The 15,409-nt window shown below is 38.2% G+C and overlaps 1 protein-coding gene across 1 annotated transcript in view; it reads right to left on the minus strand.

Moving 5' to 3' along the window:
• The window catches only part of XRCC5 (X-ray repair cross complementing 5), a 91,953-nt gene that overhangs the window by 74,851 nt on the left and 1,693 nt on the right, over positions 1–15,409 (minus strand). Inside the window, exons 2-7 of the mRNA XM_054585680.1 lie at positions 14,197–14,310; positions 11,444–11,627; positions 10,459–10,507; positions 9,384–9,506; positions 6,342–6,533; positions 3,149–3,263 (exon numbers count right to left, since the gene is read on the minus strand). Coding sequence (XP_054441655.1) covers positions 3,149–3,263; positions 6,342–6,533; positions 9,384–9,506; positions 10,459–10,507; positions 11,444–11,627; positions 14,197–14,310 — 777 coding nt within the window. The remainder of the gene's footprint in view (positions 1–3,148; positions 3,264–6,341; positions 6,534–9,383; positions 9,507–10,458; positions 10,508–11,443; positions 11,628–14,196; positions 14,311–15,409) is intronic.

Here is a 15,409-nt window from a genome sequence, read left to right on the forward strand (position 1 = left end):
GGCTGTGTCACGGGATCACACAGGACACCTACTACATTAGGCCATGCTACCAAGGCAGGGAGTCACAGCAGCTCTACCTAATACATAGAAACAAACACAGGGAGGCTGCTAAAACAAGGAAACAAACATGGCTCAAATGAAAAAATATAACAGAACTCCAGAAAAAGGACTAAACAAAAAGGAGATAGCAATCTTTCAGATGCAGAGTTTAAAACACTGTGTTACACGGATGCTCGAGGAACTTAGTGAGGACTTCAACGTCATAGAAAAGGTCCAGTCAGATATGAAGGATACACTGATTGACATAAAGAACAATTCACAGGGAATCAACGGTAGATGAAGCTGAGAATATCAATGATTTAGAATATATGGAAGGAAAAAACAACCAACCAGAACAACAAGAAAAAAGAATCCGAAAAAACAAGGATAGAATAAGGAGCTTTTGGGACAACTTCAAGCAATTCAACATTCATATTATAGGGGTGTCAGAAGGAGAAGAAAAAGAGCAAGAAATTGTAAATCTATTTGCAAAAATAATGAAAGAAAACTTCCTAATTTGGTGAAGAAAACAGACATACAAAACCAAGAAGCACAGAGAGTCCCAAACAATATGGATGCAAACAGGCCCACATCAAGATATATCATAATCAAAAAGCCAACGGTTGAAGATAAAAGAGAGATTCTGAAAAGCAGCAAAACTGCCAGCTGATTTCTCAAAAGAAACTGCAGGCTAGAAGGGATTGGAAAGGAATATTCAAAGTGATGAAAAATAAAAACCTACAACTGAGATTTACTCTATCCAGCAAAGCTATCATTTAGAATCGAAGGGCAGATTAAAAGCTTCCCAGATAAGAAGTTTATCATCACCAAATCATTACTACATAAAACGTTAAAGGGACTTATTTAGGAAAAAGAAGATGATCAAGATTATGAACAATAAAATGGCAATAAATACATAGCTATCAACAACTGAATCTAAAAAACAAGTAAGGCAAACAAGCAGAATAAAAACAGAGTCATAGATACAGAGAACGGTCTGATGTCAGCCAGGTGGGATGAGGGTTGGGGGGAGTAGATGAAAAGGTGAAGGGATTAAGCAGCACAAATTGGTAGCTGCACAGTAGTCATTGGGATGTAAAGCACAGTACAGGAAATGGAGAGGCCAAAGAACTCACATTCATAATGCACGGACACAAACAAAGGTATAGGGATTACCTGACGGAGTGGCCGGTACTGGGTGGAGGGGAAGCAAAGAGGGGAAACTGGGACAACTGTAATAGCATATTTAAAATGTAATTTTAAAAAATGAAGAGAATACCTATTAAATGGGAGAACATATTTGCCCACGCTACATCTGAGAAGTGCTTAATATCCAAAATTTATGAAGAACTCATACTACTGATCAAAAACAAAAGCAGTCCAATTAAAAAATGGGCAGACAATCCGAATGGATACTTCTCCAAAGAGGACATACAGAAGGCTAACAGTCATATGAAAAGAGGCTCAGCATCACTAATCGTCAGAGAGATGCAAATTCGAACTATAGTGAGGTATCACCTCACCCCTGTCATAATGGTTATTATGAATAAATCCACAAATGACAAGGGTTGGGGAGGCCGTGGAGAAAAGGAAACCCTTGTGCACTGTTGGCGGGAATGCAGACCGGTGCAGCCACTGTGGAAAACAGTATGGAGTTTCCTCAAAATATTAAAAATGCACCTGCCTTAAGACTCAGTGCTTCCACCTGTAGGGATTTATCCAAAGAAACCCAAAACCCTAATTTGAAAGAACATATGCACCCCTATGTTCACTGCAGCATTATTTACAATAGCCAAGCTATGGAAGCAACCAAAGTGCCCATCAATAAATGAGTGGATAAAAAAGCAATGGTACATTTACACAATGGAATGTTACTCAGCCATAAAAAAGAATGAAATCTTACCATTTGCAATAGCATGGATGAACCTAAAAGGTATTATGCTCAGTAAAATAAATCAATAGAGAAAGGCAAATACCATATGATTTCACTTATATATGGAATTTAAAGAATAAAACGAAGAAACAAAATTGAAACAGATTCATAGATACAGAGAACTGGTTATAACCTTGGGGAGGGAGCGTTGGGGCACTGGGTGAAAGGGGTAAAGGGGCTTGGAAACACAAATTGGTAGTTACAAAATAGCCATGGGGAAGTAAGTAAAGCATAGGGAATACAGTCAATAGTATCATTATACCTGTGCATGGTGCCAGTTGGGGTACTGGAAATATCAAGGGGAACACTTTGTAAAGTATATGCTTGTCTAACCACTAAGCTGTATACTCAAAATCAATACATAACAAAAAGAAGAACAAAAACAACAACCGGCAAAGATTTCATGAATTTGTACTGTGTTTTGGAATTCAGTTCCTGAATGCACAAAAAAACACTGGAATATATAAACTTATATAAACACACGTTTTTGTATATTTTATATATTTAAATGTTTCTATATATTCATTGTGTACATTTAAATTAAAACAGGTAAAGAGGGTCATATAAAAGCATAGATCAGAGACACATACTCAAATTGCAATTTAACAAGCTAAAGTAACTCATTTTTGAATGTATGCTATTATGTACAAACATACAGGTATTGCAAAAGGTAATTTTACAGTAACAAGTGAACAATTTGTGATACTTCACAGACACTATTACTACCAGATCATTAATAGTGGAGTAACAGTGTCTATGAAGTATAACTGAGTTCTCAAAACTCCAACTTCTTACCTCAGATGTATATCCTATATTCCTGCTATGATACTATAATGGCACAACTTAATGCCATTTTCTTTCTTTAAAAAAAATGAGAGGGAGAGAGAGAGAGAAAGGCCTAGAACTAATGATTAACAACAAAAAAAATTAACTATCAATGGAGAGAAAGAGGAGGGAACCAATCTCCATGAGAGACAATTCACAAAACATCCTCTCCTCGCATGCTTTTTCCTAAAAGATAGACAGAACAGACACAAACAGGGAGAGCAGTTAGAGAAGCAGTTAATTATGGTAATGAATAACCTACACATCAACTGTCAGATCCTTATGTAAGCATATTTGCCTGCCAGGTAACATTTCTTTTAAAAAAAAAAAAAATGTGTACCAACCACTTACCGATTTATAAGCCAAAATCTCTATAGACAAATTGGAGCCAATGGTCAGTTGACAGCGCCAAGGAATGGATGACCTCTCAATTTTCTTAAAGACACACAGTTGTCTCAGACTCTCACTTAAAGAAAAATATGCAATGAAAGCAACAATTTTAAAATGTTAATAGTGCTGAAATGATGTGCTTAGTTTTCTAGAATGAGAAGTGAACTGCTGTTGATCATAAAGACAAGAACAGCAGGGGATGGCAGGAATGTGACAATCTCAAGTTGGGAGACAGCCAGGGTCCAATTGAGTTGGCTCAGGAGGAAGCAGCTGAATTACTTTACTGACAGATGAAAATGAACATCTCTATCTTCCCCTATTCAATCTTTTCTTTCAACTCAACCAGTTGTTCTTAACATTTTTTTCAGGACCAAGGACATTCTGAGGATGTGATAAAAGCACATTCACAAATGTGTTTGCACACGTTATAAAGGGTTCACCCAACTCCCTGAAAACCATGGACCTGAGGATAAGAACCCCTATCTAGGATATCACTGGGTGGGTACCATCCTACATACTGCTCACAACTCTACAGTTCTTATTCATTCCAATTTTCTTAAACAAAAGGCATGTGTATCTGCATGCACATAACGTATAATGGGGAGAGCTAAATACTCTCCGGGGGATAAAGGAACATTCTAGTCCGAATTTTAGTCTTAAGGTAAAGCAGATAGAAAACTCTAGGTTTCTTACTGATGAGGGATGGGGAAACTGGGGGGGTAGCCAACACACTATAAAGTGTTACTTCATTTGAACATAAGTCCAGGTCAATTCTGTTTTTGTCTCACCCCCAATCAAACACAACAGAAAATGATGGGCAATATTTGGAATTTGTGGTAGTCACTAAGATAAGGAACGAAGGAATTAATGACCAAACACATTCAAAGCATATAGTCTAGACTATGATTGATTCCCCTTGGTACCGGTGAAAAATATATCTAGAAAAAGATAAAGAGAATTACGTGACATTATCCAGAGTTATGGACAAAGAGGCTTCAAGAGACTCCAATTTTCAGAAATAATTTACAATGAGTAGCAGGTGCTCTCTCTGACAACCTACTTCCAAGGCTTATGATACACTTTGCCTTTGGATTTGTTGAGGAGTGAACAGGTCTGGACCAGGTGCAATCTGTCTCACAGGACACTGCTAGTCCAAGGATGAGTCATGTCTAAAACCATCATCAGGTCTGGATTCTGTTCCAGAGGAAGTTCTAAAAACCAACATCTCATACATAATGACTGAGAACAACTGGATTAGCTTTGAAGTAGATTTGAACCTCCCAAAGTAGAAGTCAAGTCATCTTTATAAGATCTTCTAGACATGGGTAAGTCTAGTCCAGTGCTATCTGTACAACTTTCTGTGGTGATGGAAATGTTCTGTTTCTAACCATGCCTATTCAAAAGGCTATTGAGCACTTGAAACAGTGTGACTGAGGGGCTAAGTGTTTTATTTTACTTAATTTAATGAATTTAAATTTAAATAGCCATAGGATAATGGGTACTCTATTAATTGGCAAAATTCTGGTTCACACCTTCATGACAGACCTAAAATCATAGTTGAAATTGCTGGGACAAAGTGTAATAATTTCCCTCCATGCTATGCTATAGGAAAATAGACTTTTTTAAAACAGTAATATGTATTAGCCTATAATTTTTCTTCCTGGTATGACGGTGAATATCTTAGCTTAAGAGATGTATTCCCACATTAGAGCAAGCCATGTCCAAACTCGAAAGCGAAATAACTTAGGAACACATTATGGCAAAAAAACCACCACTTTACAGGTTTCCTCACTGATTTCTTTGTCAACCCCTTGTGAAATTACAATTCAATTTCCAAAATTCCCATTTACATATAATTTTCCAAGGGTATCTACATTTAGAAAATCAAGATTTATTGCTTGTCAATTATAGCTCACCAGAAATATTTAAAAAACTGTGGTTGAGAAAAGAAATTATAGCAGATATATACTATAGCTACTCAAAAATTCTAATTGTTGAAGGTTTACTTCAATTAAGAGCTTTGCTTAAAATGCCTGTATATTATGTATTTATTGATGAACTGGAACTAATTTGCAAACATCAAGCGGCATCATCACTGAGAACTTGAAGCTACACAAGCCATACTGCATGGTGATGTATTTCCATCTTTACTCAGCCAGGCCCCTCAAACACATACTGTTCCAGATGCTAGTGACCCCTCTTAGGTTCTTTGCTGTAAATAAGTTCATGTCCAATTCCAACCAAGAATAATGAGAATAAAGGATAGAGTGTCTCATTTTTTACTGGACGGTTGAAAGAAGCTGCTTGCTCTGTTGTTATAGTACTTCAAAGATTTCATATTTCTTAAATCATTCTGTATTTACAAAACCCACATGAAATAAGCAGGTCATAAATTCTCTTTATTTGGAGGGTGTTCTGTTTTGATTTGTGTGACCAAACCATTATGTGGCCAAAAGTTTTTTGAAAAGTCATTATATTATAGTATTTTGCCTTCTAAAACCTAAACCAGAGGTGAAAAAGATGCTGAATATCTAGATCTGCCACCACTTTTTATAATTAAGAATACGTTTTGTAGATACATGAAAGGACTTAAGAAACGTGCCCCAAGCTGGGCATAAAGAAATACTCTACTGACCCTTTACATTTTGACTTGTTAAATATTTTGTGTTATCTATGTATTTCTAAACTTCACTGACAAAGTCTTGGAGATAGACATGACAAATCTTGTGCCAACCACACAAACCTAAAAAAGATTAGGGATTGGTGTATCATTTCTTTAATGAAAATCAGAACATTTATTAAAGAATAACTGCTGCCCTGACTGGTGTGGCTTAGTGGATTGGACATTGTCCTGCAAACCGAAGGGTGGCCGGTTCAATTCTCAGTCAAGGCACATGACTAGGCTGCAGGCCAGGTCCCCTGCTGGGGGTGTGCTAGAGGCAACTGATGGATGTTTCTCTTACACGTTGATGTCCCTCTCTTCCTCCCTCTCTTCCTTTCTCTTTAAAAATAAATAAATAAAATCTTAAAAAAAGACCAAAACTGCTAATTCAAGATGGCCCAAAAGGAGAAAAACATTAGGAAGCCCTCTGATCAGAAGACAAGTTTACAAAGTTTACAACCGAAAATCATCATCAAGGTTTTCACTTCTCACCTGAAAGAATAAATTTCACCCAGCCCATCGTCACCTTCTAAAGACATCATCACCCTTTTCACCATCTGAATAGCTTCTTTTTGCTGCTCTGTAATTTCTTTTAAAGGAAATGAGGGTCCATGGTGATCTGAGTGCAAGTTGCCATTTCCTCTATCCCCAGTTCCGTCTTCCTTGCCGATTGGGAAAGGCAAACTGTAAGGAAAAGATCAGCAGTAGTTAAGACGACAAGCTCTAAAGCCAAACAATAAACTGGGTTCCAATCCTGTGACTGTCACTCACTAGCAATGAGAAAGTGGGCACGTCAGTCGACCTCTCTGAGCTTTAAATCTCACCTGTCAAATGGCACTTACCTACTTCAGCCAGTATTCTGTCAGTTTCAAGTAGCCGAAGCTTCTTTGATTTGGTAAAAATGGGATATTATACATAACCAAGTAACTGAAAAGGCAGAATTGCACATAACCTTGGGATGACTAGTCTCAAGCATCAGATTATCTGACCCTATCACCCTCTATCCCCACATTCAGTCTTCATTTGCTTCTACGCTGGCTTCACTTTCTCGGACTGGCTGGTGCCCTCTGAGCACATCCAAGCTCACATTAGCCAACTCCACTACCCAAAAGCAACTGAGTATTTAACCCTCTACTCTCCAATTAAAAAAAAAAAGACGGGAATCACTGAGAGCCTGGGGACCAGATCTAGAAAATGTCAGCCCTCATTCAAGCCATTAGATTAAAGTTGAGGAAGAAATGCTTTTTAGAAAAAGGCTGAGTGATATTCTAGGCAGACAGAAATAAATTAAAAATTACCTATTAATTAATGATCCCTCAAGGTTATTATAAAGATTAGAGAATGTGTATAAAACACTTAAAACTCAAATAATGTTACCATTATTATAGATCTAGAATTCCTATACAGAAATCAGGTAATTGTTAGAAATACGTAAAAGCAATTTTGTTGTGTTTCACTCCAGTCGTTTGACTGAAATGAAACTAAAATTAGCTCAGGCTTCAATAATTAATACACAAATTGAAAAATAAGCCAACTGAACACATTTCATGATAATACTCTATATGGCACTTTACAAATGCTTTCATGTGAACAATCTAATTCAACACTTATGTATTAGGTGAATAGAGATTTCTACATCTTATTTTCCAAAAAGCTACAAAGATGAAATAATTCCGCAAAAGCCACGCAGCTAATAAGTGACAGAGCAAAGATTTAGTCATCTGATCAAAAGGGCCACCTTTTCTCCACGTAGCATTATCACATCACTTTGCCCCTGGAAATCCAAACAACTGAATTCAGCAGTCTTTTCAGTTCACTCAGCCTGTTGGTCACCCTCCGTGGATGGTTATTTTTAAGATGATTTCTCTACCATTTTATTTGTTATAATTAAAATAGGGCTTCCTGTTTTTATTTTTTTATGTATAATTAGCATGACATATTTGCATGTCCTGCATTACCTATAGGATAAAGAGCTTTCAGGAAACAGGGTGGAACAGAGAGCTTGCACCAGGCTATTGCTATTTCCGTAACATGAACCAGGAAAAAGGGAAGAATGACAAGAAATGAAATGAGGAAGTTAACCAGGAAAAAGACATTACAATAAGAGTTTTTCTACCCTGCATTAAACCAGAAATAAAACTTTCTAGGTAGTCAGCAGAAGAACCTAAAAACTAGGCCCAAGAAACAGTCCTGTTGAGAACTCAATGCTTCTCTGATCTGCTGGGGGGTTTTTTCAGTCCATCTAGAATAACCAAACACACACAGGACCCACCAAACTATAGAACCAAAACTCTACTTTGCACACTGGAGGTTCGTAACACAGGAAGAAAGCATATTACTCCCTATTACCCCCTTTCAGAAACTACATCTGGTCAAACAATGAGCGAGCAGAAGAAAAGGCTGTATGTTGCCCTCTTCAGCATGCTTTACAGTCAGTGTTGCTCATACAAAATCAAGGAGCCGTTCCCAATGACGTTGACAGAAGTGCTGTATGCTTCAGCCATATAAGGGCGTCCTGAGATCACGAACAGGGAACAGGAGCTGAGCTGGGCTCTGAAGTGTAGTGAAAACCTTAACTCAATAAGAGAGGTGTCACTTCTAAAGCACTTAATTTCTGTGAAGTACCATTTTAACGAGTATCAGTAGGATGGGTGATTCGGAACTATTTTTCTACAGAAGGGCGATGCCCCTCGGCAGTTCTAAGGAGGGACACACACACAAGAGAGGAGCTTAATTTCCCACGGCAGGCATTCTGAAGCCAGAGGCTTATCGCTCTGAGCTGGAAGCTTCTTGCTACAGCTCTCAGTCTGAAAAATGAGTGTGCCCAGAAGCCTGATAATTCAACATCCCATACCAGCAATTTTCAACTGCTGTACCACTATAATTTTTATGACATGCATGTGCCATTATACACAAGCTGAAAATTGCTGTACTATATACCACCACTTTGCTTTCACTAAAAATAGGACAAGAAAAAAAAAAACGGGTTTCAGACACAGCAGGAAGGATTAATGTAGTCAAAATAACTCATAGAAGATAAACAAACGAAATGCCTGAAGGGGAAATTCAAGTTATTAGGGAGAGTTCTCTCCCTAACAAACTGTAAAATAAATTCTCCCCTATATGTGTATACCTCATCTCTAAATACACATAAGCATATTACATTTTATATGTGTGTGTGTATCTTTTAGATCTGAAAGAGTTAAAAACAGGCATTACATGTGTTTAAAATGATTCCCAAGTTGATGTTCCTCTCTACCCTAAAGACATCAACTGTAAGATACAGTTGTCTACAGCTGTTTAAGAGCTAAATTCCTGTGTTTCATTGTGATTTTGACCCCCTCGTCACCAAACTCAGACGAGTTCCTGGAACACAGAGAGTAATCAGTGAATATTTGCTGGGATCAGTCATCTGAAAGATTCCGACGCAGAGCAGAGCCACGACTCATGGAAGCAAGCACTCTGTAAAGGGCTCCACTCACTACGTTTGGAGAGTGGAGGATTTGTTTACAAACATTATTCTTATGGTCTTACAAGAACTGCAGGGAGATACTGGATTTCTTCAAGTTATGAATTATAATATCCAGCTGATCTTTGCTGAATGGGCTGCTGAGGTCAGTGAACACTTCAATATGCTTCTTCTCAAACTTCTTTCCTCTAAAAGAGAGAGTTATCAGGTTAGGAAATCATTCTCCTGAATGAGTTCCTGCAGATTCAAATGCAAATTGTTCACTAAGCAGAAAGAAGCTAAGGAATGAATCTAGACACTGTTAACAAATGCGATTTACAATCTCAGGTCTACATATTGTTGATACTCAGTTAAGTTTCCACCAAACACATAATCACCTGATTATAACTCATATTTTTAACATCTTAGACAAATTTCTGAGCACTACGGAACTATTATGTCCCTGATTTCCCTAATTCTAACTTCAGTTAAAGATGTGGTCCTTATGATTAAAAAGGATTCCTTTCCAGCCTCCACACAGGCAGAAGGTAAACAAGCATCTCTCTCTGGGTGCTACTTCAGCTTTGCAAGGGTCCACTTGCTAAACACCCCAGTCTGATTCCTCTCACAGGGCTGGGGGCAGAATTTTGCAAAGAACACAGAGAGACTGACAAATTATAACACAAATTTAGGTCTGAGGTTTTTGTGCAAATCTTTTTTCCTAACAGTCAAGGGATATGTTTGCATGTATATTCAAAGACATATTTTAAAGGCATAGTTATTAAAAAGTAATGAATTAGGAAGCTGGCCAGAGTTACTATATATCTAACTTCAGTAACATATGGATTATATGACTTAGTATTTTTTTTTAATTCCTTTTAAAAACTCTTGGGTGTTAGCTTAAGTCAAATAGGAAGGAACCTTGTTACAAGCCACACATTTATTCCTCCCAGAGAAATTCCCACTCAGTATGTCCCTTCCCTTTTTTAAACTTTTATAAAAGAGAGATTGAACTGAACCACTGAATTCTATCCAATGTTTCTTTAGCCCCACAAACTTACTGCTTGATTAACAATGAATCACATAGCGCATGGAGTATCAACCAACACAATTTTTGCAGAAAGGTTCATGTCCAACTCTCTTCAGTTGAGAGACACTTACACAGTTTCTTTTTGAATGACATCCATGCACACGATGAGTGCATCCAGGACTCAGCTAGTTAAGGGCAGACGATGCCAGCAGACACCCCCTTCATCCCAAGAACATGCGGCTTTCTTCCAACAAAGCCCACAGTGTCGGGAAATGTGGACACTGGGCTGACTATGTGATGACTTAAAAGTATTTGTCCAGTGGCCCTTGTGTTCCAAATTTATTTCACTAACATATAGTCACATATGCTATATATCAAAGTATACATCCTGAGACATATAATAACCAGGAAAAGTAAAATAAACCAAAAGGTAATCTAACATGTTTCATTCATTTAGCCAAAAATTATGATGCTGTTTTACAATGACTAGAACTCATTTTTTTGTGATTAACAGTCAGTTCTTAAACATGAAGTGATCCACAATGTAGCATTTATAAGTCACTCCCAGCACAGCAGCACCTCCTAGAGGTGAGAGATGGAAACACTAACTGTTTAGAAAAATAAGAGTAACCCCTTTAAATTAGGGCACCTGTAGAAGAAACTGGAAATCTCACAGTTAGGCTATCAGACTGATTTTTGGCACAAAAATATCCCCCAACCAGGAAAGCGTGGAGAATGTTAATGCTATACTCTTCTAGAAATTATCTTCTCTACGTCCAAACATTTCTGACCATCCCCACCACCAAACAAACCCTCGACACACTGTCAATAAATATACCCCCTGGTATCTTCCCCTTTCTATGCCTCTCAATGTCTGAATATCACTAGTGCAAAGACGGGGCAAGATTCTATTCTGGAGGACCTGGAATCTGGGCACCCAACCCACCTTGATTAGTTTCCCATTAAATACTAACACACATCATCTCCATGTCCTCACGGCCAAAGACGTCCAGGCACTCAGAGCTGAGACTCCTAGAGAACTTCAACAAGCTAGGTAATAATTCCTCAGATTAAAGAAAATTTCTTAAGAGTCTTCTTTGGCCAAAAAAAGGATACAGTCAGCTTGTTGAGAACCCGGTTGGATTTTGCTTTCAATGTCCTCCAGCAAGTTAAAATCTGGTAGCATCAGGTGTCTGTGCACTGTGATGTTCTGATACTGATCCTTGCAAGCAAGGGAATTCTCAGTGCCATCTGTACCAAAAAGGACTAACGCAATTTCATCCTTGCTCTCAGCAAACACCTAGAGAAAAAATGTTAGAAGGTTGAAAACCATGTAGTACCACCTGGAAGCCATTAGATTCCTATCCCTCAGGGAGCGAGACAACCATAACCCCCTATGGCAGGTTCCTGAGGCTACAGTCAACAACAGAATATTGGCTGGATGACCCATGGGACAATGATAATTCTGAGGTTCTAGCAGACTTTTTCATGGACCATAGGCCCCACGCTTCATTTCAGCACAAGTTAGGGTGGGGAACAGTACGGTGGTAACTGTTCTTGAAGAATTCTAGCAAAATTGGACTCTAATTCTCAATGAAAACTGATAATTTGAAAAGATTTTAATACATCTTTCTGGAATGACCATTAAAGGTTTAAATTATCCAAGGATTAGAAATTTTTTTTGCTGGTTCATTTCCTATAGCCCAGAAATTGCATTTATAGGTATATACACAGTAGAGAAATTCTTACCTGTGTACATAAGCACTCAACAAGCAAGAAAGTTCACTTCAGCACTGTTTATAACAAACAGGGCAAACTGGAAACAAACGAACTATCCATCAATAGGAGAATGCAAAAATACATTGAATATTTATAAAATGGAATATTACTACCCAGTTAAAAAAAATAAATTTGTGCAATGTTTATCAACAGGAATAAATCTCAAAAACAAAAGGTTGAGAAGTAAGCTGCAAGATTACATGTAGCATATAATAACATCACACACACTTTTGAGAGCTTATTACAATACTAAATATTATTTATGAATATAATTATAACCACAAATATAAAATATGCATGGTGATAACTATGCAAATTCTGAAGAAAAGGGGATTGGAAAAGGATACACAAAAGGCTTCCCATTTATCTCTAATATCTTATTTTTTAAGAAAAAGAAAAAGGAAATTAAACAAATATGGCAAAACTTTAGAATTATATATTGCTAGACAATGGGAAAATAGATTTTCATTATAATATTTTCTGCATATGCCTTTTTTACAAAATATTTCATAATCAAACAAAAGTAGGATCTGACACAACAGGCAGTCCTATTTCCCACCCACTGATTAAGCCTTTTACATCAATGGGGAGATTGCTACATGGGGAAAGGATGAAATTCTGTCATTCTTCGTTGTTTGTTTGGTCTGTGAAATTCCCTGTCTCTTACCAACTCCAGTTATAATTCCTAGTTGTATATGCAGAAATTGTCCCAGGTGCTGGGGTTCAAACATGTCTAGCCCACCAGTGGGATAGGCCAGCCAGAATTCTATCTGTGTTTTCCTCAGGCAAGGTAATCTTGCTCATCAACAAACCGTCAGGAGAGGGAAGGAAATTCTGAGTGGAGCATGAGGCTGGCACCAGGTTTTCTCTCCCAGCCTCCCATTCACTCAGACTCCCATGGAAGGGGCAGAGCCAAAAAAGAAAAACTAAAAGCACTGTTTCTCTTTTTTAAAAATCTATACGATCCTGGGGCACAGCAGCACTCCTTGAATACAACCAACACAAATACTATAACCAAAAATGGGATTACAGGCACTTTCTTCTTTGACACACTAAGGATTCCAGGTCATCAGAATTTGTTTAAATCTCGGATGACAGGTGAGAGGGAGTAGGGCCCAGTGGAGAGGGTGATACTTACAAGAAACCACAGAGGTGTCCAGGAGGACAGCAGTACCCAGCAAAGGAAGCAGAACTTCATGGACTTAGCAGTCATACCAGGCCGAAAGAGGAGAAATCAACAGAAGAGTCCAATTCACCCCCTCCCCACTTTGAATATGAGCTGGCTTTAGTGACCTGCTTGACTAACAGAAAGCAGCAGAAATGACTTTCTGATATTTATAAAGCTAGCTCAGTTAGGCAGGTCTCTTAGGATACAAACTGTTGAGATACTGCTTTTTAGAACCAGGCGGTGCACTGTGAGAATCCCAAGCTATATGGAGCGACCACATGTAAGGGTTCTGAGGGACAGCCCCAACTGAGTTCATAGCCACCAGAAGGCAAAATTACCAGCTGTGGGATGAGCCATCTTGAACGTGTGGCCCAGTTTAGTTTTCAGATGACTCAGACCCAGTGACCGTCTTGAGTGCATCTGTACAAAAGGCCTGAAGAGAATCACCCAACTGAGCCACCCAGTCATCTCACAAAACCATGAGAGAAGCTTTTTTAAAAGATATCATTTAAGATATTAAGTTTTGGGATAGTATGTTACCAGCAAAAGGTTACTAGAATGAGCACTAAGTAGTTGAAGGACTTGTTCAACTACTCAATGAGCTCAATAAATGACATGGCAGAGCAAGGATTCAAACCCAGGCCATCTGGCTCTAGAGACTGTACTTTTAACCATGACTTGACATTGCCTCTTGTTTCTGGTAAAAACTGTAATATCCAAGGGAGGGGTCAAAAATAAGAGAAGAAAAATATATCAGGCTCTGATGATAGTTGGACTTGCATGGCAGCATATGTAAGAAAACTCAGATTCCCAAAGACACTGAGTCTGGATAACGTAAACAGGCTGGCGCCTTGCATTACTAAGTGGAGGCAACAAGCAGTTAGTACATGAGTTTCAAGCTCAAGGCCAATCTGACACTCACCTGTCGCTGCACAAACATGGTCATCACCTTCTTTGCTTGTTCAAATGGGGATTCTTCACCAGGAAAGGAGTTACTCATGGTAAAGCCCACATCCATACACAGCACAACAGCTGCCTGGAAAAAAAGTTCCGTACAGTATTTTAAAATTCTTAATAACAGTCATGAAAAAGAAAGAAAAGAGATATGTCTTCTGTTTACTTTATCCCAAAAATCTGTACTTATATTTAGGGGATGCAATGATAAAAGGAGCAAAAGTGTTCTATTTAGAGAATATATGTAAAACATATAAATTTTTACTATGGAGGGGCTTTCAATAGCCCTAATACTTTCTAAAAGCTAAAAGGTATCTTCCAGACAGGAGTATGCTCCAGGGAGATGCTTCTCCTTTGGCACAAGTCCAAGAATAAGGCCATGGGAAGCAGATCTCCACAAAAAGATTAGCAATATGGAGACTTGAGATCCAGACCCATCTTTATTATCAATTAGTTCTGAGTCCACGGGAATGTCACTTAATCTAACTGTTAAATTCACAGAGGCAGAAAGCAGCTGTTGGACTAGATGAGACCTAAGGTCTTGTCCAGAGTTAACATTCCTTGCCACTGACAGCCTCACGTGGGCTTTGTACTGATCAGACCACGTTTGACAAGCTGTGAGCAGTTCTGAGCATCACATCTTCTAAGAACGGTTAAAACTGAACATGAAATGAGAAAGTGGAAAGTTATAGAAGGATCTGAAGAACATGTGATGTGAGGAACAGTTTGAAAAAAAAAAAATGGGTATTTAAGCCAGATGAGAAGATTTAGGGGAACATCATAGTTCCTCCCAAATATTTGACAGCTGTGTAACACAAGGATTGGTCTTTGAGAGAGATAACAGCATCAGCAGATGGAAGTCAGGGAGATTGGCTTGACTGCATACAAGGAAAAAAAAAAAACTTTTAGAAGTGATGAGTAAAAGACCCAGTTTTCTGAAGCGATGATCTCCTCACCCTAGAAGTGTCTGAATAAGCTGGATGAGCTCCTATCGGGGACCTTGATACAGTACTTGATTTCTAAATTTGGTTATATCTCAGGCAACACATGAAAAAGAAAGACTAAGGTTTTCCCTAGTTTACAAAGAATTAAACTTAATGCACTAATAGTAAGAGATTCCCGGAATAAAGATAGCATGTTCGGAGAAAAGGTGGTAATAAACTACAAAATTCCTCTGAGAA

The sequence above is a fragment of the Pteronotus mesoamericanus genome, unplaced genomic scaffold, assembly GCF_021234165.1.
Source record: "Pteronotus mesoamericanus isolate MK-2021 breed Mesoamerican mustached bat unplaced genomic scaffold, CSHL_Meso_final contig_90, whole genome shotgun sequence".
In the NCBI taxonomy this organism is placed as follows: Eukaryota; Metazoa; Chordata; class Mammalia; order Chiroptera; family Mormoopidae; genus Pteronotus; species Pteronotus mesoamericanus.